A 24,375-nucleotide genomic window follows, 5' to 3' on the forward strand; every position below is an offset into this window, starting at 1 on the left:
GTATTGGCTGAGCAAGAAGGAGAACAGATGCTCCTTTAGTCACAAGAATAAAGCTCAATCGTCTCTCTTGGGCTGAGTATGTATTTGAGTGGGTAGTCTCTGGCTGGGGATGTACGTGAGGGGGCTGCAAGGTGAGTTTTTTTTAATATATATTTTAATTTTGCAGTGGAATACAATAAGTGTGTGCACACAAGCTAATTTATTTGTGTCCATGCCTCAAGTCTTTATGTACATGTGCGGGGGTGCTGGAAGAAGCATTGAAGATCCAAATCTATGTGATCAGACTCAGTCCGTGTTTTATTTTATACAAATACTGATGCCAAACCTGTAATCTAAAGTTTTAATTGATAAAAAAATAATATGCAAAAAAAAAAAAATGCTGCTGCCTGGTAAAATGTAGCCGTGTAGTTTGCTGTTTGGTAAGTTTAAAATTAGTGGAAATTTACACACTCCCCAGAAACAGATTAAAACATGCAAACTGGGTTTTATTTAGCATAGTTGTTGTGCTCAATCAGCTTGCTTTTGATGTCATTTAATTATAATTGTTAATCAGGATTTTTATAATTACTAAGGGTAAAAACAACTAACTGAAGCTGAAGCTGAGGTATGATTGCAGGGCTGGGATTGCATTTATTCAGTGCGGACTTAAATGCTATGATTTTAGCAGCAGTTCTGGGTCAGAGAATGAGGTAGAAAATTATAGAAAACCTTTGCCTTCAACAAAGCTCTCCTTTGACCTTTTGTACAAATGAAAATAAAAGATCAAAGAAGAGGCAAAAAAAAGAAACATGAAGCTGTTTAAAATGGTTCTACATTGTTGAGACGGACACACACGCTAACACACACTTGCACAAAGGTGGAGATCACAGGAGACTGACCTTTACCGGTTTTGTCGTGACTCACTCTGGCTGAGCGAGCGCGCAGGCATGTGTGCAGGTGTGTGCAGGTGTGTACATGTGTGTGCGTTTGCCAGGGGATCAAACAATAACTCTGTATGCGAGATAATGAGACTTAAAAAAAAAGTAATACTGCAAACACTGCAGAGATTTTGTGTTATCTTTAATCCTAATCTAGTCTGCTTACATATGGTTTTGTGTATGTATGTTGTTAAAAGAAATGATGGGGAAGAGTCTTAATGATCTGAATGCTAGAGGAGCTGCTAAGAGTTTATCTCTCTCCCAGGAGGAACCCACTCAACAAACTGCAATTAGTGTGTGTGTGTTTATGTGTGTGTGTGTCTGCGCACACATGTACACAACACATAAACAAATCCAGCTTTTAAAATTCAGCCATTTTCATCGTACTATTGAAAAACACAGCAGTTACCCAAAGAAAGAAACACTATCTTTTGTTTTGCTCCCATGCATGCATTACGCACTCTCTAATCCAAGTTGCATTAGCGTTTGCCTTCATATGCCTCATTGTAAGTGGAGTGTACAAACAGTCATGGTGCTCAGAACTGTAGGAGCAGGTCTGCCATGCAAACAGCAAACTGCTGTGCTGACCATCCCTCACTCTCCTTTGATTAGATTCAAAACAGCACTTAGCCCTGCTGCGCTGTTCCACGCATAACAAATGACATCTCTCCAAAGCCTCATGGAGTCTAATTTTCCAACCTGCCATGAAAAAATATCCAACTCTGACTCACAAAATGACAAGAAGCTGATTGTTGCCAACATAATAGAAATGTAAACATGTTATTTCCCATAAATAACTGCAGGCAAACACCTGTTACACCAATCCGAAGAAGGATGCAACATTAAGAGGTGGTGATTGATGCTGTTTGTTTACAGCTTTAAAGCCGCAAAAATAACACATTTAATTCTTTAAAGCCATACTTCTCAATACTGCATGTGTATGTTTATAGTATCACGACTATGCACATGGTATCATATGACTGAGTTTCCCTCAGCTTTTTTACCATCATTTAGACCCTTTCACTTTCTCTCTGATAAATAAATACCCTACAGAGTGAACACTAATGAATGTGTTCAGGCTGTTAGCAGCCTGATATGTTTTTGGGGAGTCAGTAGAGATCAAAACAAACCAAAGGGGCAGCAAATAGTGACATCATGTGGATAAATAGAACTCCTGAATATGTAAATTGGAAAATGTTTGCTAACCTCTTACCCATAACACATTTAAAAGTACAGTTTAAAGTATTTAAAGGTGTACTTACAGTTCAGACTCCCAGCTTTAAATTACAGGATTCCACAAATATTTTGTTTTATATGTTTAATAATTGCAGCCACTTTTATACACAGCCCCCGTTTTCAGAGGCCAAAAAGTAAATGTACAGTTGGGAAACAGATCAGGGCTGACTCCTTGGTGTTTTATTACAGATTAAGCAGAGAAAAGCTCTGGAGTTGGTTTGTCTTTGGCAGCTTTTCACTAGAGCTTTCATTATAAGGTCAAAGACATGTTGATTCAAGTAAGAGAGTTTATCAGATAGCAACAAGGAGAAGTAAAATTTAAAAGTCTGGTCCATTCTGATTATCAGCTCAGCAACACCAAAAGGCCTTAAAGAATCAGAGCCACTTCGACGGGACAAGACTCAGCTGTTCATCTGCATCGTAAAGACAATGGTCAATCATTTATGGACGCCAGTGTTCACATTTTGGTCAGAGAAGACAAGTTGTTTGAAAGAGGAGTGAAAGAAGCCATCTGTGTCCACTGTGAATGACCATCTTTGAACAGAGGCGGTGGCTTACGACACCAACTGTCTGCCATCTATAATCCAGTTTTGAGATCCCCTCCCAGACGCCTTAACGCCCACTCACATCCTGGACCATTTGGCCTCAGTAAGTCACATCATAGGGTAGGGCTAGGTTTCACAATGGGTTTACCTGAAACCTTGGCTGATTGTGACCCACAACCTGATTGTGACTTTTGCGTGTGTGATTAGACGCTCCCATTGGGCTTAAAATCTGGGACTGTCCACCAATTGCTCTTAGAACTGAAGAAGCTTCTTGGATGAGAGGTGAAACATCTTTAAGAAACTTCCAGATGCATTTCTCTCCAAGCTCTTTAGGCTACGATGACCTGGATGACTGAGAACCTTCACAAACAGACAGAATCATTGTGAAGAAAAAAACTACACAAAACTAACCAAGTAAAAAACAATCTCAAAGAGGTAAATATAACATTGTCAGGGTCAATCAACTGATACCTTCATAAAAGAGGAAACTACAGCAGGTTAACAAAACGGTACAAACCACTGGTTACACTGAAGAACAGGACGGCCAGATTAGACTTCACCAGAATAAAAGGGCCTTCACAGTTCTGTAAAAATTATTTGGACCAATTAAACCAAGTTGAACTTGTACCAAAATAATGGGAAGAGGAAATTATGCAGAAGGAGAGAAACAGCTTATGATATGAAGCATATCACATCATCTGTCAAACATGATGTATGATGTACACAATATTATAGTATTTGGATGTATTGCTGTGAGTGGGACTGGGTCCCTGGTGTTCATTGATGTGACTGCTGGCAGAAGCATCAGGATGAACTCTGAAGTGTACAGCGCTAAACTCTCTGCTCAGATTTAACTAAATGTGGACAGTGCACAGTCTGTGTAATATGTGATGACTGGATGAATAAATAAATATCAATCAAATATCAATAATGACCTAAAGTGTGGTGCAAAAGCAATCCAACAGTTTTTCAAGGTACAGAAATGAGATATTCTTCAATGACCAAGATAGTCACCTGATATCAGCCCAACAGAGAAGCTTTTGAGTTACTGAAGACAAAACTGAAAGACATCTAAACTAAAGGTGGCTGCATTAAAGGGCCAGCAGAGCATGACTTCAGGCAGCCATTGGCTGCAAACAATTTTCATCCAAGTATTAAAATCTTTATATTTAGAAAACAAATATATTAGTTTCTCCAGTTAGTTTTGAACCTCCGAAAATGAAGGCAAGTGTATAAAACTGGTTATTCTTTCTTTTGCAAAACCTCTTTAATTAAAGCACAAAACCACAATGGCAGTGTACAGAGGCAAAACTACAAAAAAAAGTTTTTGTCCAACAAATGATGGATCTAACTGTATATCAGTGTTGACACACACATACCAGCAGATCAGTTCCTATTAAATCACCTCCTGTCATTTTCTGTGCCGTCACCTCCTGTTTAGATTTTTGCTTCTTTTGGAACATGAATCCTGGATCCAAAGAGCCAAAAAAAGATTTATTGAAATAAAAATGACTGATCTCAGACAGAAATAAATATCTGAACTACTGAACATTAGCAGCTTTCTCAACTGAGTCAAGTTGGGTGTACCTTACAGTATATCATCCACCTGCATTTACAGTTACCACATCAAGGCATTTGCTCATGCTATAAGTGAACTAAAGGTGCTGAACTCAAGTGTATCTGTCAACTGGGGGCACCTGCCAACAAAATTAATAAAATATTAGCTGAAAGCTTTTGTTGGACAGAATTCTCCATTTAAATCATGACATAAACAAAGAATGAGTTGTAAGCTTGGTAAATGTTACATGGAAGAATTCAGTTTTCACTTTGTGGAAACATTCTGTTGTTAAACTCGACTCAGGTTAAGTTCACCATCCTACATTTAACTCGACGTCAACTGACACTTTGCTGACATCGGTCTGGTGTGATGGATCAAACACAGCTAACAGGGATTCTTTTATTAAATAAGTTAATAAGAAGAAGGTTTGACATCTGCTTCTTTCTTCTCCTCTCTTTCCAGCAGCACTGTTGTGTAATCTTTTCTAAATGAATGAACTCGTGGGCATCTTTTAATTAGCAGAGGAGGTCTGGGCGTCGAGTGACTCCCGGCTGGCATGTGAAACGTGTCACAGCTCTCCTCGTTCGGCCCTCCTTCACCGTGCCTCCTACTCTAACTTGTCCTCCTCTAATCGCCTTGATTGACAGGATTATCAGGAGTCCACCCACTTGGAGCAGTTTGTGACCCGCTTCCTGCTGAAGGAGACAACCAATCAGCTTCATTCACTTCAAAGCTCACTCGAGTGTGCCATGGAAACCACAGCTGAGCAGACTCGCCAGGAGAAGTAAGAACAAATCTCCCCTGGTCATTCACACACGCACAATTAGTCTTTCAAACTTGGGCAGAATATATTGTACAATAGCACCAATAATTACAGCTCTCACTTTGTTTTTTTTAAACCACACACACCAGTTTGCCTCCCACATTTTAGACTTAAGGATGCCAGCATAGGTTCTTCTTAAGTGTTTGTGAAACACACCTGCTTTCTGTTGCAATCCAGCAGTTATTTGTCCTAATTTATCTGATTAACCTGTTCTCCACGAAGAAATGTTGACAAAGTGGAGGAAATTAAAGAAGGCTTATTAATATCTGAGAGAACTGAAGCACAGTGCTCATATGAGCTAAAACATCTACTGTAGTTCTCTTTTGCATTTTAGGATCTTTCAGTTCTTTCTCTTTCTTTTTCCACAGACAAGGTGCCAAATGTTGCGTTAACAAATGGTGCCAGATCAGTCAGTGCAGTGTAAAATACAATACAATATATATAAAAATATTTATAAATATTTCAGTTCAGTTCAATTCTATTCTATTTTATTTTATTTATATAGTACCAAATCACAACAACACCCCAAGGTGATTAATATTTTAAGGTAAAGACCCTACAATAGTACAGAGAAACCCCAACAATCAAACAAACCCCTTTGAGCGAGCACTTGGTAACAGTGGAAAGGAAAAACTCCCTCTTAACAGGAAGAAACCGCCAGCAGTAAGGGCAGGAATACAGGACAAAAAGCAAGCTGTGAAATATAACCAGAGATTAATAATAACTAATGATTAATGGATGAATGGCATCTAAAAACACTGAGTGAAATCTGATTTGATATGATTTAATATACTGAACATATATCAAATGTTTAAGTTTAGATATTTTACTGATTAATGAAGAATATTTGCTCATTTTGAATTTCATGGTAACAACACATCTAAGAAAATTAGGACAAGAGCAACAAAAGGCTGGAAAAGTAGCGCTAAAAAGAGTATATTGCAGGTAGTTCAGTTAATGGGCAACAAGTCAATAATATGATTGTGTATAAAAAAAAAGAGGATCTCAGAGAGTTTCTCAGACACATTTTCAGACTAAGACTTTGAATATTTATTTATTTATTATTATCAAAAGATTCTGGAGAAATCTCTGTGCACAAGGAACAAGCCCAGGGATAAATATTGGATGCCCTCGATCTTTGGTCTTCAGGTAGTATTGTATTAAAGAAAGATGTGATTCATTGAAATCACTGCATGGGCACAGAATAATCAGGTTTCTGAGGAAAAGTAAAAAAAAACGTTCTGTGGTCAGAAAAATCAAAATGTAAAATTCTTCTTGAAAAATGTTGGACACTACATCCCTTGGACTAAAGTGGAGAGGCACTATCCGGCATGTTATCAATGCTCAGCTCAAAAGCCTGCATCTCTGATAGTATGAAGGTGCATTATAGTGCCTGTGGTGAAATTAGAAGCTTACACATCTGGATTTGGCTTTAAAGCAACATATGCAACATATAACATCCAGAGGATTTTTCAGGGAAGGTCTTGCATATTTCAGCAGGAAGATGCTAAACTGCATACTGCATTTATTACAATAGCATGGCTTCGACTGGCCTGCCTGCAGTCCAGACCTCTCACCAACTGAAACATTTGGAGCATCGTGAAACAAAACATATGTTAAGCAGCTAGACTCTTCTATCAGGCAAGAATGGGACAACCTCTCCCAAATATCCAGCAGCTGCTCTCCTCAGTTCCCAGATGTTTACAGGCTGCTGAAGGAAGTAGGAGGGATGCTACACAGTGGTAAACATGCCCCTGAAAAAACATTTTTAAGACATATTCCTGCCTTTAATTTAAAAATGAGCTTATATTTTTCTTAAAATGGTACGCTTTCTCAGTTTAAACATTTGATATGTTTTCCGTTGTGAATGAAATATGGGTTTATGAGATTTGGGAATCACTGCATTCTGTTTTTATTAACAGTTTATGCAGCATTCTTTTTCAGAATCAGGGTTGTTGAATTTCTGCTGCTGTGTTGTCACAACTGTTCACAATCATCATGAAAATGTGTAAAAATGGGAGTTTGTTTTGTTGTGTGTTTGTTTTTACTACTGCAAGCCATGTTTATGAATACTAGAATATTAAAAATATGACTTAATATGGTCATGATCTTATTATTATAATTTTTATAAATGCACTGACTGCTAATGAATACTCGCCTCTGAGTGTGAAAAGTGAAGGAGTGATGATTCAACCTGAGGCTCATGTTCTTAGTGGACTCTGTTTCCCGCATGTGCTCAAAATATTTGATCAGTCTGGATCTGCGTTCAGGAATCAGACATGCCTCATTAGTGAGGATGACTCACCAGCGTGCAACATATTATATATGGTGTAAGTGTGGATGTAGATGGGTGTCCCCTGCAGGTCTTGTCTGTGTTCATTTTAACCCTGGTGTATTTAAAGCACAGGTAATGATGCACCTGTCACCAGTCTCAGATCAACAACTGAGCCACAATTTGCTGCCATTTGCAACCAAACCTGCATTCATCAGATTCTGAAATTGAACTGTTACTAAATAATACATTTGTTTTGTTTTGTTTTTAATTCCAGGCTGCCCTTGTTTTCTGTTTCTCTAATTGCTCTTCGGGTCTCTGCGGAGGAAACATATTGCTGAAAAGACTCCATTGCAAACTCTTGCTGTGTTTCTAATTAAGTGCTTATTGGATGCTGGAAAAATGAGATGTGATTTAAATGAGGTTTAAGAAGACACAACGTTGTTTGCTAAAGCTGACTTTCAGAGAAGCATAAGGTTGAAAAAGATTGGTTTCTTCAGCCTCACACGTGTAACAGTGACAGTTTTATCTTTGATCTTTAAATAAAGAGAAAAGAAAATATTGGAATTAATCTGTTTGTTAGATTAAAGATAAAGTATTTGGTATTCCAAACACATTCATCGCAGTCCTAAAGTCCTTCTGTTTTTTTCTTGCCACCTTAATCTTTATGCAGCAAAGGTCGAAGCTCAGTGTAGAGCAGCTGGTATCTTTGACAGACATGTGACACTCCAGCACTGAGAGGCTTTGGAGTGCAGTACAGGAACAATGCTATTTATTTTTATGCCCTCTGCTGGAAATCATACAGAATTTTCCTTGACATTTGCTGATCAAATTCAGGCAGAATGACACGAGTGATTCCAAAATCAAGTGCTAATTTTTGATCCTCAGGGCAGAAAGCATGGACACCCAGTACAGTAACTTAAGAGCGAGGCGACGTTGGGTTTTAAAGTTCATACCATGGATGCAGCTACGAAGAATCTCTGACGAAACCCAGCAAAAAACCCAACACAGGACCTGAGAAATGCATCTGAACCTTCAGTTGATCCGTCTACTGTTCAATGAAGCCTCATCAGAAATGGTGGCTGACTAGAATCTATGCTTAAGGAACTAAACAAGGAGAAAAGGCTGAGGTATGCCAAATTACACAAAAACTACACAGAAAATCAGGGGCAACCGGTCTGATGGAGTGATGAATCTAAATTTGGAACTTTTCATTCAAGTCATCATCAGCTTGTACGGAGGAGGACAGGCGAGAAGTGTAGCAGTGCACGTCTACAGCCATCTGTAAAGCATGATGGAGTCTCTGTCATTGTTCAGGGCTGCATTTCAGCTGGTGGTGGTGGTGCACAGAAGTACAATCAGATTTTAAACAACCATCATACACCATCTGGAAAAGATCTGATGTGCAAAAGGTTATTTTTTCTGTATGGCAATGATCCCAAACAGACTGCCAATGCAGCCAAAGGAAACCTTGATAGAAAAACAATGGAACACGATCAGTCGTGGATTGTCCTCCACAGAGTCTGGACCTCAACATTACTGAAGCAGTGTGGGACCATCTAAAGGCAGCCAGCATCCAAAGAAGAGTTTTGAATATCCTCCAATAAGCCTGGAGAACTATTCCTGAGGGCTACAAATTACTAGAAACCTCCCAAAGAGTTTATGCTGTGTTTAAAAAATGAAGCTGGTCATACCAAATAGTGACTATGAACTGAAGAAGCTTCTTGCATGAGAGGTAGAACGTTTTAAAAAAAACTTCAAAGTCCAGTCACTTTTCTTCTCAAGCTCCAATTATTGACTTCCAAGCTCATTAGAACTGTACAGTCTCTGCTTTTGCCTTATATACTGCATTTCCATGCATGTTTGCACATATTTCAAGAGCTCACTACACCTATTTTCCCATTTTCATCTTAGAAATAAAAATAGGAAACAGTAGAGAAATGAGGGGGTGGCTTCAGTCTGTATCTTTTCCGACGTTACATCTGCAGTTATCAAAATCGCAAACAAAGATCCAAATCCCCGTCAAGTCATTTTACTTCCAGTTATATTTTTGGGTTGATACAGTTTTGCTTTCCATAATATTTTGTTTCACACAATAATTATGTTGACATTTATTCTCATGGGCAGAAAATGATGCGCTGGGATAAACAACCTTTAAATTAAGGAGACCTTCACAGACTGTCTTCCCTCTAAATGCATCGTTCTTTCATTCTCACGTCATTTCAAAGTGTGACTGTCCCTCGTTCCCCAAGCAGCTTCTCCTCTTCCTGCAGCCGTCTCACTGGAGAAATTGCCTTGTGCGTTTGAATTGCTCCGTCCTTCCAAACATTCGGAGATGTGGTTCTCTCTCTGGTGGTTTAAAATAGGTTTTTGTATTCAGTTATATATGTGAATAGGCCATGATGGTATTACTCAGAACTGAGCTTGGGCCATAACAATAGCTCAAGAGCTTTATGTTTCCTATTGGATTGGCATCATCTTCTTCTTCATCCCCTCTGGAAGAAGATGAGCATTGAGATCTTGACTTTTATTCCCCTTCTACTAAGTCGCACTTTGCTCTCCAGCTTCGAAACCTCTTTTCCCTCCTCCTCAGTTGGCATAAAAACTGTAGGAGGACCATGTGGATGGGGAAGCTGTTGTGCTTTGATCTGCTAGATATCTCTGAAAGTTTTAGCAATTAAAGCAGCTATGTAGGTGAGATTATGACTCACTGGCAGATCAAAAGGGATCTGCCCCTCCCAATCTGTCCTCATCAAGTCTCAGTGGTATAGATGTATTAGACAGCAGCTTGTGAATTAAAAACTGTGCTATGCCCCACCACTCTCTTCCCAACAAAACCAGATCAAGCTGAAGAAAACCTGGTTGCTTCAAAAGTCATTACATTAAGACTGAAATGAGTGCACTCCTGAATACTGCACAGTTACAGTTGAAAAACAAAGTTTCGATCACACAGTCTTGAAAAACAAGTGTATCCCATGTAAAATGTTTTCTGTGTGACTTTTTAAAAATCAAAGTAAACCTTTAAACATGTTTGAAAGAACAGATTCAGTCCTTCCTTTGAATTAAAGAAGAATACGGAAGAAAATAGCTTAATAGACTGGTGAGGAGGGCCAGATGTGTCCAGGCCAGTCCCATAGACTCTATAAAGGAGGTAGGTGAGAGGAGGATGTTAGCCAAGCTCATATCCATTATGGGTAACACCTCTCACCCCTGCATGAGACTGGAGGCCCTGAGCAGCTCCTTCAGCAATAAGCTGTTACAGCCACCGTGTAGGATGGAGCTATAATATACATGTATGTCTGTGTATACCACTCCCACTGTTTATTTTTCCTTTTTTATTTTTCTATTATTTCCTTATTTCACTTTTTCATCCTCACCCTGCTGCTGTAATAAGTGAAGGGTTTGTAAAGTTCACATCTAGAGTATAAGTTGGTCTTATACCTCAAATTCCTTCCATTTTAGTAGTAATAATGTTTTACTGTGTTTTGCTGTTCATCTGCCATCAGTCTCCAACATCAGCTTCCTGAAATTTTTGTTCATTATTCCTTATAAAACTTCAGTTTCAAAAGCTTTGTTGGTTTTCTTGCTATTAAACACAACCGCAGATGAAAATCAACACGTGATCACAGTGTGCCATCATTTGTTTAACAAAAGTAAACCAGAATACAGAAGCAGTGTGTGAAAAACTAAATATACCCATGACTGTAGAAGCACATTTAGCAGCAATAATGTACTGTAAGCAATCATTTCTTGTATGACTGGGTTTGTAGTTTCTCTGATCATTGCATGGTCTGGTTACACAGGACCTTGTTTTCCACGTGACTGTATCTGGTAATAGTCCTGGAACTGAAAAAGTGAGCATGTACGGTGTTTAAAATGTAGAACGAGTTCAAAATAGAATTATGACATGCTATGTACACACACACACACACACACACACATAATCATGCATGTTCACACACAGCCTACTCACAGACACCCTGAGGTCCCTTCAAAGTATGGGAACCAACAACTTGACAGCAGTAAGATAAATCTTAGGTGAAGACACCCTGTAGGTGCACATACCTTGTCATTGCCATTAGTATCACTGTCAGACCAGCATTACATAGAAATGTAATGCAAGTCAAGACAACTGTGGCTCCAGACACCTGATTCTCATCACAGATTGTAAGAAATAGAAGAATTTGTGATGACCACATACGACATGTGCTGAAAGAGCATGTGTACTTTACAGAGGGCTGTGATGCAGTGTGTCCTTCAGCGGTTTGACATTTTTTAAGAAAAACAAAAAGAAAGTAAAAATGTATGCTGAAATATGTGAGGCTTAGGATATTTACTGGCCTGTTTTGATTCAAGACAGGGTCCTGTGAAGCCAGAGGTGTTGTCCATCCAGTGGTCCGGTCGTCGCTCTAATCGGAGGCTTCAGAGGAACAACAGCCTCTCCCCCAACAACCCTCTCTTTAGCCTCGTCAGTTCAGGTGGGGATTTTTTATGTTTTTTTATGTTTGAATAACTCTCCATCGCCATGTTGTGTTGCATTATGTTCAACTGTGATTCCTTCCTTGAGTTATCCTGTGTTGTTTCTGCCAGAAGCAAAAAAAAAGCTGCTGGACCAGAGTCACACCGAGGGAGAGCAGAGCACAGGAGGGGAAGGAAGGTCATGTAGGTGTGAGAGAAACAGTGCAGTGAGACACACAGAGGGAGATTGAGGTGGAGGAAGGCTGTGACCACATGTGTTTCTATGTTTAGTTTCAAAGCCACTCGTCTGGGGCACAGGTGGAGGTTTGAGGTTGCACATATTTAGAGGTCAGTGGCAAGTCTCAATGCAGTACCTGCAGAGCGCACTATAATTGGCTGTCCTGTTGTTAGCTCTGCAGCTGGGTTCCAGTTCCAGTTTGCTAAAACATAATTATATTAGCACCCCTGCTAATATCAGTTTAGCAGGGGTGCAGGGTCAGATTAGGGGTCAGCTATTGACTTTGATTACATCTACAAAGCTTTTTTTATGTTTTTGTAGTCACTGTCAATTATAGTGAGAAAAAATGGCTTCTTAATGGCTGCTTATTTCTGTAATCTGAGTTACTTCTTTTGTTCTATAATCTATTACTAACCAACTCCAGATACTACTACACAGTATGTGGTGTTTACCACAAGCTCTGACATTGTACAGGACTGTAGTTACTATACAATCAATCAACCTGCTTTAGTTTTCAGCTTGTTTAGCTGCTCCTGGAGTTGTTTTGCCATCACCTCCAATTTCTTCTTTTTTTAAATTGCATCTAGATTTTACTTAACTGTCATAAAACCTGATTCAAATTAAATGAATATGAAATCTATGTATGATTTTTATAATATTTCTGCTTAGAATCCTGATAAATTTTCCTTTTTCCACATCAGTTTGAAATGTGCTATATAAATAAATTTGACCTTGACCTTAACAGTTACATGTTTCCAGTGGTTTTTGTTTTCATTGTTATACGTTTTTAACCGTCGACCTGGATTATAGCGCCAGATGTGGTTGCTAGGAGATCTGCGAAAAAACTACGGAGCATCTAGGACCTTCGATTACAGTGCTCAAAGCTTTTCTCATTGATTGGCCTGGTTTCTTGTCGCATGACATGAAAGGGATCCTTAAAATGCCTCCTGGCACACCGCCACCCCTTACTACAGCGACTGTTGAAGCAGTCGATGGAAAGTGTTTAAAATACAGTCGATGTATGCAGCACCTTTCATCCCCACCTTTCTGACTGAAATCCATCCTTCTCTCTGCTTCTCTCTCCCCTCCAGGTGTTTATGATGAAGACAGCCAGTGGATAATCCAGGTCAACAGACTGCAGAAACTTATCGACCGCCTAGAACAAAAGGTTACTTGACCTTTCGCTCAGCCTTTCCAATCTCCTCTGCTTCCTACCTTCTTCTTGTGGGTCTCTCTCTGACATTTCCTGTTTCACATCTTTCTCCTGTCTCTGTTTCAACCATCTGAGCTTTGCATCATTTTCTGAAACTAACCTGAGATTATGGCAAGTGGATTTAAAAGTGTGTCAACATATTCACTCGTCCAACAACACCCACCCACATGCAAACACATGCACATATGTACGTACAGAGGAAGTACCAGCTGCACACAAACCATCATGGCTGCTCTCTGCATGAAATGTGGTGTAAAAGTAGATAAAATAAATTGACATGCAAACCCAGAAAAACTGTGATCTGTTTACAATACAAGTGCAGGACTGTGAACAACTGCAAGCATAAATATGAATAATATAAATACCTGAAATTTAAACCCCAGTTGACCCTAAATGCTATATTTTCTTTTCAAAGCTTTATTATTATTAGGGCTGGGCGATATATCAAAAATTTATCGTTACCGAAATTTATGACTCTCATCGACGTCATTTTGCCCATGTCGGTAAATTCGGTATTTAAAAAAAAAAAGAAAAGGCATGTGCAGGTTGGCGATGTTCATGTCCCTTTAAGACGCTGTGCTACGTTACAGACTTGACGGGGTGGAGTCACATGACTCTACTACCTGTCAGTGTTGCCAACTTAGCGACTTTGTCGCTATATTTAGCGAGTTTTCAGACCCCCTTTGCGACTTTTTTTCTAAAAAGCGACTAGCGACAAATCTGGCGACTTTTTCTGGTGTTATTGGAGACTTATTTATGACGACTTTTTGACGTGAAAGTGGGTATCGCTTTTACTCTCAACAAGCAGCGGGTGCTGCCGTGGGCACCTCGCCCGTACCAAAGCGCTCACAGGCGGAGGATAGTCCTCCCCCAGCTGCTATCAGGGCAGACGATGTTCACACCTATGCGTCCGAACTGCAAATGAATCGCGCATGAGCGAAGCCGCTGCTCCCGCACTGACTGTAACGCAGTCAGTTCTTCTTTTACTGTTATGCTGTTTTGTGGATCACGAGGTTTAAAACTACTTATAAACACACACACACACACACACACACACACACACACACACACAAAATAACTCCACCAGAGTGCCTATTTCGGGTCTTTTTTGCCGGTCCAAGCCCGGATAAAGGAGCAGGGTTGGAATTCTGACTTTAAAAAAAACAATAATTGCTAAAATAAATTTAATTTGTAGTTCTAAATAAATTCTAAATGCATTTAGGACGTTTTTTACTCACTTTATGTCTCTAACACAATGTTATTTCTCTCTCCAACAACGTAGGTTACAATTATATTAGCATGACCAATTATGCAAATTAGGCAATGATGTCATTTAGCGACTTCTGGCGACTTTTAGGACAGCCAATAGCGATTTTCCTTACTGAGGAGTTGGCAACACTGCTACCTGTAACAAGACGAGACACGGGTGAACAAATGGAGGACGATTTAAATGTTGAAGCAGCAGCGACGGAGGTAGAGCTGGTGGAGGAGGAAGAGGAGACGCTTGTTAACAAAAAAAATGCATCATCAATCGTTTGGCAACATTTTGGATTCAACAAGGATGATATTGATCAAAAAACTGTTAAATGTAAACTCTGCAAAAAGACTGTTGCGTCAAGTCAAGGTAACACAACCAACCTCTTCCACCACCTGCAGCACAACCATGTGATTCGTTTGTTTCAACGTTTGTTTTTTTGGCACTTGGGGTGGTTATCGTCCATTTATCGTTATCGAGGTTAACTGCTCAATTTATCGTGATATTGATTTTAGGCCATATCGCCCAGCCCTAATTATTATTATCATTATTATTATTATTATTACATTATTATTATTAGATATGATAGTAAGAAAAAATAAAGTCATAAAAACAGGTGAAAACCCAATTAGGATTCAACTATACAAAGGAATCCATTATTTAATGTCTCTCTTTTTATTTTTAATCATCCTTTTAAACATTTTTAATTATTTTATGAAGATTTCAATTTTTTATTTTCATTCTTGGTTTATATATTTTAATTTTCAAAAATGTATCGCTATAGTAATGTTGTTTTAGTTGAATGTATTTATTAATTTATTTATTATGTAGTTGTACTCATACATGGTAACCACAAGGATAAATCTTTGAGCTCATGAGATGATTACCAAAAAAAGAGCTCTACTAAAACAAACAACAAACAAAAAAAAACCAAAAACAAAACAACAACTGGTTTGTCTAGATATTTCTTTCTTTGTTCTGCTCTGCAACTTGTTTGTGTTGCCAACAGCTGGAAAAATCAGTCATTGCAGGTTTCAAGGAGACTTGATTTTCTCACTTTCAGCTGCTGGAGTATCTTTGAGTTTCTTAGTATAATTCAGAGTTTATATATAATATAATTAATTATTCATATTGATCTTCTGTCTGCACCAACCCATTTGATCTTCTTCTTCAAGACAGCTTTCTTGTGATTGGGTTTGGCTTCTATGCTCACACCAGAGACAGGCCTTCGATGGGCCTGTTTTGAAACTGTTTTTTTAACAGAAAAGCAGAGACGGGAGACATCAGTTGTGTTCGGTCTGCAGGCTCTTCCTCGTCTGATTTATTAACAGAATTAAACAATTACTTTTCTTTTCATTTAGACACACATTTCTCTTTTAACAACAGAAACACATTCAATTAAGTCCATACGTCAAACCCTTTTGGTTACCTTGCACTCTTGCAAGAATAAACTTACAAAATAATCATAGTATATGAGTGTCCTTATTTACAATAAATCTGTAACCAAATTCTACTGCTGTTCAGCATCAAAAACATTTCTGTGCAGTACCATTAACACTGCAATTAACCTGCTTGTGTTGCCATTATACATTCTTTATATTTTAACAGGTTCAAACAATATATTACATTTGCAAACAATAAACAAAAATACTCTAGCATTGCTCACAAACAGTTTACAGTCATCCACAAACAGTATACATCAGACTATTTACACTTGACACATAAAAACTGGGTAGGTTCTAATCAACTGTAACTTCCAATAATGTCAGGACAAAAGAAGTGTCTAAGAGCTGCATTTGTCACAAAATAAAACAGGTAATAAGACCAGCTGCCTATTTAGACTACGAGTGAAATGGCGGCTTCCATTACAAATGGCGGTAAAGTTAGCTTTCTCTCAGTCAGTGAAAACACACTCTCTCACAACATTCGTGGTCTTTAACCAAAGACAGAAAAAGGTTTCTTGCCTTTATATGTACATTGCAGTGAGCAAACTTAAAGTACTAACCTGTTTTTTTAACAGAAAAGCAGAGACGGGAGACATCAGTTGCGTTCGGTCTGCAGGCTCTTCCTCGTCTGAGGCACAGAAGCGTTGCAACGACCTATCGCACTCAGCGCTATCTCCCCCTTGTGGCAATGCCACGCAATTACATTGTCCATAACTCTAAATGAAAAGTGCCCTACCACCATAAAATCAGGTCTTTTACATCAAAAACAATCCACAAAAAAATTACAATTGTGACCATACACTTGTGGGCGTCACATATTTATATGGCCTTAGATGGCCATATAAAGATATTTGCCTTCATAAACTCATACAGAAACAAGGAGCAGAGAAGGCTTCCTGGAACTGAGCATCTAGAGCTGTTTGCATGGTAGTAACAGCTCATATATGTGACAATAAATCTGTAAAAGCATACCAATGGGCCGTGTAATACTGGTAAATAAAGACTGTGAATGACGGGTTATACTGAGATAAATTAAAATGAGTCACTGGTAAAGGACTCATCACTTCCTTTTGTTCCACAGGAGATCCGTCTGGAGCCCGTTGAAGAAGAGGTCTTGGAGAGCAAATCGGTTTGTTTTTCCTTACTTATCTACTGTTCACCTGTTTTTCCACAGTGACCACTTCACTGTTCTCACATGGAGGCCAGTCAGTGTTGTCATAGCAACAGCAGGGTTTAAAGTTGCTCTGTCTGTCTTTATCCTCCATCTGTTTGTTTAGGGCTCAATATTCAGTTAGAGTAGGGAGCAGACATTAAGGTACGAGGACGTGTGGGCTAGAGAGCCGATGTTACAGTGCCTCTGTGTTCTTGTACCGTTTCTACAAAAACCCATAGCTTAGAATACTGGCCATGTGAATAAAACAAAGGAAAGGTTCTTCTCTCTAAAAAGAACATGGCAGCACAGATTAGATTTGCAGAGTTTCTCCTGAACAAACCACAATGACCTTTGGTCTGGTGAGACCAAACTGCACCACATCACATTTGGATAAAACCAAACACAGCATATCAGCACAACACCTCATCCTGTCAAGCATGGTGGTGGAGAGGTGATAAGTTACGATGACAGCCACAGGACCTGGGCACCTTGCAGTCACTGAATCAACCATGAACTCCTCTGTATACCAAAGTATTCTAGAGACAAATGTGAGCAGCAGCAAATTGACAACAGAAAGGCTGAAAAAGGAAAGAATCCAGGTGTTGCAATGATCCAGTCAAAGTCCAGACCTCAGCCTGGTTAAAATGCTGTGGTGGAACTTGAGGAGAGCTATGCATAAACAAATGGATAGAAACCTCAATAAACTGAACCAATATCGTTAAGAAGTGAGGCTTGGATTAGCTTTTGTTAAATAAATAATGTCACGCTGCAACATGTGGCATTGTTCACCTGAAGTTGCATTACCTAATTTTAGAACCATTTTGTATCATGTCTTGATTTGTTAAAGCTTTGAGCTGGTTGAGGTTGTACTTTCTTCTCCACGTGACTGCATTAGGGTCATTACTCCTCGTGCTTGCAGATAAACAAGGGTGAGTGAAACTTAAAAATCTCGGACTAAAGTAGAAGAAAGTCCCACAAGAAAATGGCAGACCGGCACAACAATGTCATTTAGGTTGATTAAAAGTGATATACACACACTTCCTCCTTCATAGATATTGTGATGTATCATAGACGATTGTCTTCATAGCATCACATACCCACTGTACTGTGATTACTTTTTGATTCCCACCACTGCAGGAGGACATGCATTTCTTTTTACCCAAAGTGTAAAACTTCTACTGACAAACAAAATGTTTTCCAGGTTTGTATTTGTGTCGCTGAATGTGCCGGTGTGTGTGTGTGTGTGTGTGTGTGTGTGTGTGTCTGTGTGTGTGTGTGTCTGTGTCCACATGCCAAAGCAAACAGTAACTGCTGTTGCAGTCTAAGCTGCCTGGCACTCATTTCATGGCTGAAATGATGACTCACCGACTATCACATCAACACCAGCACTAACAGGATTTCTCTTTAGTGTCTTCCATCATGGAAATCTCAGCAGCATAGCCAACATCTAATATTTTATATTTTTCATGCATTAGTTTCAACATTTTAATGCAATAGCAATTGCAATCATTATTTTGGGAAATACCTATTTTATATTGTAACACCTTACTGCCACTTAACCCTTGTCAATATAAAACAGATACATTTATCTTGTCTAACGGCTGAGAGAAGCACATGACAACCCCTCATTGCATGTAGGGTTTTTTAGACATCTCTGGAGGTCCGTGATGTGACACATTCAGGTATGTCAAATATGAAATTGTTTGGGTTTTTTTCACAATCTCACGTTAGTTAAGATGAAGGTTTCTGACAGATAAGGGCCAATTCAAGTCCTGCAGCAAAATTATTTGCTATCCTGAGCTATCTGCAAAGGGCAATGTTAACGAGTGAGAACTCAAAACTGTAAGTGACATTAAATCACTAAAATCTTTGTGTCATATTGATCATTTCAGTGGATAGCTCAACTACAGCTTCTGTACCTTAGGTGCTCCTTACACTTCTAATAATTCTTGCAAGCTGTTTTTATACAGCACTGTGCAACGTCTTTAGCTACCCCTCTCTGACTGCTTTTAGTTCTGTTCTCTGTGAAGATGATCCCACACTGCTTCAATAATGTCAAGGTCCAGGCTCAATCCATCACTAATAGTGTTATAGTATGTTTTTGTGTATCAACTTTTCTCCCTGTTTCTGTTCTTTTAGAAAGGCCTCTTTTTTTCAGTTTGCATGCCACTTATTGTTTTCCCTTCCACTTGTCCAGTTTTCCTCATTTTGTGTTCTTTTTTTACAGAAACACTGCACACATGCTGAGATATGCCAGATTTTAGCTAACAGCACCTTATCGTTGCAAAAATATTATTTTATGCCGGTAAAATTCTGTTATCTTTTGCATTTTTTGTAAATTCAACTAAAGATACAACACATATTCACAGGTCAGAGTTAGGTGGCTTAACAAAAATAAAACCCTTCTGATAATGGTCAGGCACAAGGAATGAACTGATTAAAGTTATTGAAAAGGCGCTCACACAAAAAAAACACTTTTAAAGACCTTCTGAAAGTCTGGATAATTGTTTGTTAAGACCACTTTTAGAAATTTACAAAAAGTCTGGCTCCTTTGAAGATAAATATAAAAAATAAGAGGTTGTTTGAGACTTTTGTACAGTACTGTATGTGCCCAAACAAAAAGAAAGTGGGATTTAAATAGTTTGTTTCAGAGAGAAGACAGCCTGAGGAGCATCAGTGAGGCTATTTTATAACACAATATGTGTGTGTTATGTTTATGGAATGATTTGTGTTTGTATCCTACTGCAGAGGCAGCTCCAAATCAAGGTATGCATATGAATGTTTCATGCCACTGTCATTCTCATTACTAATTTGATGCAGACATCTCTGTGTGTGTGATTTAATCAATATGTAATTTTGTTTAATTTGCTGTGTGTCACTGGGAATAAATGGGCTGCTGAGTAATCCAATAATGACCCACAACACAAGACTGATGTGTGTTTGTGTGCGTTAACATGCCTGAGTGGATGCGTCCCCGAGTGTGTGCATGCGTGCGAGGGTGACTTTCTCCCAAATTAGCCACTGAGAGAGCGAAAGTGTGTGCATTTCATCAGACACACCCATGCACATATATACACACACCCGCAGTCGTGTTTCAGTCATTTCAAAAGACATTATATTGACTTACCTTCATTTCCTAGAGTCTCACCCTCATTAACACACACTGCCTGCTTTATAGCCAACAGGGAGACCATTCACTTCCTGTTCTAATCATCTGCTCTGCTGCTGTTAACAATTCCTCATCAGCCACAGGAAATGATTAGCAGGTTGTCTACAGTCATGGGTACACCAGATTCCCCCCCCCTGCTGTTCACACCTTTGAACAAGATGTCTGTACATGCTTCCTCTAAATGTGTATTCGGGGTCATATTCTGGTCTCTGAGCAAATACGTTGGCACATTTATTCAGAAGCTGATGCCAAGACCTTATGAGACATGATCATTTTTCACTTTACACTTCTGCGTGAGTCACAATGCACTGATTCAAAATCCTGCCAGATTTCCAAACACCTCAGCTCAAACGGCCTCTCAACATACGAGAAGCAGCCTCTGTCTTTCTGACGTCTGTGCGCCTTTAAATGTTGTGTGTTTGCATCTTGTCTCCGCAGCACATCCTAATAGTTCAGAGGCAGCTCTCGGTGCTGGAGGAGGAGCTGGAGGAGTTTCGCTTGGCTCTCAGACAGTACATGGAGTGCGCCTGTGCCCAGACTGGATGTTTGCAGTCAGTTTATATTCTCTTTGTTCATTTGCGTCAGGGATTTACTGCTTTTATTTTTATCCTTTCTATTTTTCACATTTTTGTAAAGGCTTGATTAAGACGGGCAGACAGACAGGTCTTGTGAAGCTGCTCTAACCTGAGTCTAAAAATATTTCAGCTGCTTTTCTGGCATTAGAAACTATTTTTAACATATTGCTTGCATTTTTAATGAATTATGCAGCTTAAGGAACAGAAATCATAACGCATGTGTTTTAATAAGATTCCACTAAAATGCTGCATAAGCAAAACTAAACATCTTCTAGCAGTGAAGGAAACAAAGTCACACTCTGATATAAAGACAAGCGCCTCACCTTTGACCTTTTGATAAGTATGTCAACTCATGGACCAATTAGAAGAATGAAGGTGATCTTCAATTCCAATATACATTAAATGGCCACTTTATTAGGGACACCTGTTCAACCGCTCCTTAATGCACTTCTGGACTGGTTTTTGTGTAGCGCTTCTCTACTCAAGCAGATAAGGCGTTTTCTACAACATGCCTTATTCACCCATTCACACACATTCCAACCCACTATCATGGCAAAGCATGTAATAGACAGCGTGTCCATTTCCCCTGTTGCTTCTCCAAAGTGTGAAATAGACATGCATGAAGAAGTTGAAATAAGCTGCAGTACCAGCAGAGGGAAATAAATTATTTCAACCCAACATCAAAATAATCACAGGAAAGTGTTCAAACAGACACTGATATGTAAATACGTATTAGCCACCTAGCGTAATATCTTTCTAGCAAAAAGACCCTGGAATGTACTGCCTCATACCTGCCTCAGTCACTTATGACTTTTTGGCTTTAAATGTATCATGTCCCTCTGCAGTTCCAGGAGATAATATTATTTATATTATTTCATTTTACACCACTGTTAATGGGAAAGCCAGGAATGACAACTGTCCCCCACAAAAGCCTGAGCAGGCTTACTGCAACAAGCAGGAATAACTTTTAAAATAGCTCGCAGCAACTTCTTCTAAACAGTAAAAATTAATACTTACTTGCACACGCAAAACAGAAAGGTCAGATGTTTGTTTAAAGGAAGATTAGTTATAGTTATGAAGAAGGCCGAAACATATTCTTTATACGTCGAACTGTATGATTTGAACCTTTAATTAAAAAAAGTAATTTATTAAATCACTAGAGAAATATGAACATTGCTAAACTACTAATAAGCTACTAGTTCAATACTACACAGCATCCTTTGTGGCCTATATCATATGTGTATTACAGTGTAGCAGTGAAATTTAAGCTTGACTAGTGACTTAAATCTATATCAAATTAAATACATATGGCTGGATTGAGCTATTGTCCTCCTAATAGGAGTAAAGAATCAGTCTTCTGTCATAGCTCAGGACATTTTGTGGCTTCTACTGTTGTGTGCGATCACAACAAAGCGGATAAAATAACATTTGCATTTCTTCCTGCCAAAACCTCCCAAAAATCTGAAGCTCTGTCACCCGAGTCACTCCGTGAGTAAATTCAGCAGGACAAACCGAATCGCTCTCACATACTGTCACTCTGGTTTTAGACTAATCCCAGCAGCCTAAAGGACAGCTTGACATTTATATGCTTTGTCATGATTGCTTCCCTAAATACTCAGTCATGTTTCAGGCTCATTTTTAAGTTAAAGTGTGATTAATAAAACACTAGCCTGCTGCATGAAGCCTCAACGTAAGGACGAAACCACACAGTGTTTTTGACAGACCCACAATACCCGCATGCTGTCAGAGTGTAGGACACAATTCGGGCAGAGAGGCTGTGTTGGGCGACATGATGCGGCACACTAATTAGTAACTGCATGACTTGTGCTCTCTCGTGTTTTGTATTTGGCAGCATCGCAGTTCAGCGGCTGGCAAATGAATCACGCTTCATTCTCTATGAATTCTGGGAGCACAACAACGTGTGGAAGAAGTAAGTATTCGCCTGTGACAGTGTAGCTGTTACTTGAATGTATGTTTTAACATGAAATTTTTATAACTATTGTTGTGTCACATCATGTATAGTATATTTATCAAAATTAAATTAACCATTCTACTTAATTTTCCCAGTTCTATATATGAAAAAAGACACTCATTGACCCATCCCTTCCCAAACAAACAGCTTACAATCAAGCATTCCCAGTGTCAAATCACACAGCTAAATGTAATATAAAAGCACAGCGTGGGAAAGCAAATGTATAACATGATCATTTTGTTTGGTTAAATCACAAATCAAAGGCAAAACCATTGTGAATAATGCAGACCTGCCAGCATTTCAGGACTTCAGGCTGCATTTCCGCCACAGTCTGAAGAACCGTGAAGGCAAATATTAAGGCGACAGCTGTTTTTCCTTAACTGCTCCACTGAAGTCCAGCTGTTGTCACAAATGCAAAAGACTGTGTAAGAAAGATTAAACCAGATAAGCGAAGGAAAGCCACTGGCTGTAGCAACAATAAGCATGGAGGAGATTTAAGTAAAGTAGAATCAAAACACCTAAAACACTGGATCTGAAGTGGAGCTTCTAGGGACTTGATATTTATGAGCTCGACCAAGTGGTTAACTTGATAAAATCATATATCATCAAAGTTGGGCATAGAATTCTGCCTTAGGAAGTGAGGCCAGAGCAGAAATGCCTGCATCAACTTGATTTATTTCTAATGACCACCAGGGGGCGTCGCCTATAGCGGTCTGATTGTATAGAGGTTTCTTACATGTGCACATTGTTGTTCACATTATTGGACATTATACAACCAGATAGCAAAACACAAACCAGAAACAGATTGTTGTCCTTCAAACTAAAAGTTGTGTGTCATATTTCGAAAGGACAACTTTAACTTTTTAGACAACAGTCCATTTCCAATTTGTGTTGCACTTTTCACAGTTTCATTACCACCTGGAAACTGTTTCCAGACAAGCTGCTATGTCTCGTGCAAACTACCGGTGATTGCAGCAACTTGATAGTGACCAAAACAATCATAAACCAACGGGTGAAGGAATACACATTTCTCCCTAGCAACCAGTGGTTGCCAGGTCTCTAAGCGAGCGTGACTGATGCCTTATTCACTTGACCCAATCATGTAGTTTGTGGTTATGTATCCACAAAACTTCGATAGATGTCTGTAAGAAAATGACCCCACTGCTCACTTGATTTCCTCAGTAAACACTTTCCTAGTTTCTGATCTCAGTTGTTAGTCTCTCGGTTTTTTTATTGCAGCCTGTTCAGCTTTTTCATTTTCTAACTTATGGACACATTTCCATTGCTGGAAAACAATCCACTTTTATGGATTTTATACTTTACACTTTATACTTTTAAACTTTTATGACTGTTTATGTCTAAATTTTATTTTACCATGTTTATTATATATACATATATTTTTTAAAATGTTTTTTTATGCTGTTGTTCACGTGTTATTGTAAGGTGACCTTGAGGGTCTGAAAGGCGCCTATAAATAAAATATATTATTATTATTATTATTATTATTATTATTGTTATTATCACTGTGGGTATGTCAATTTTTATA

At 38.9% G+C, this 24,375-nt stretch overlaps 1 protein-coding gene across 2 annotated transcripts in view; it reads left to right on the top strand.

Moving 5' to 3' along the window:
- The window catches only part of necab1 (N-terminal EF-hand calcium binding protein 1), a 41,795-nt gene that overhangs the window by 15,650 nt on the left and 1,770 nt on the right, over positions 1-24,375 (top strand). The window contains exons 6-12 of one of the 2 annotated variants that reach the window (XM_005478510.3): positions 4,904-5,040; positions 11,708-11,829; positions 13,139-13,215; positions 17,042-17,089; positions 19,862-19,879; positions 20,721-20,833; positions 22,710-22,787. In XM_005478510.3, coding sequence (XP_005478567.1) covers positions 4,904-5,040; positions 11,708-11,829; positions 13,139-13,215; positions 17,042-17,089; positions 19,862-19,879; positions 20,721-20,833; positions 22,710-22,787 — 593 coding nt within the window. The remainder of the gene's footprint in view (positions 1-4,903; positions 5,041-11,707; positions 11,830-13,138; positions 13,216-17,041; positions 17,090-19,861; positions 19,880-20,720; positions 20,834-22,709; positions 22,788-24,375) is intronic. The other variant, XM_003444079.4, reaches the window with a different exon arrangement.

The sequence above is a fragment of the Oreochromis niloticus genome, linkage group LG22 (assembly GCF_001858045.2).
Source record: "Oreochromis niloticus isolate F11D_XX linkage group LG22, O_niloticus_UMD_NMBU, whole genome shotgun sequence".
NCBI lineage: Eukaryota > Metazoa > Chordata > Actinopteri > Cichliformes > Cichlidae > Oreochromis > Oreochromis niloticus.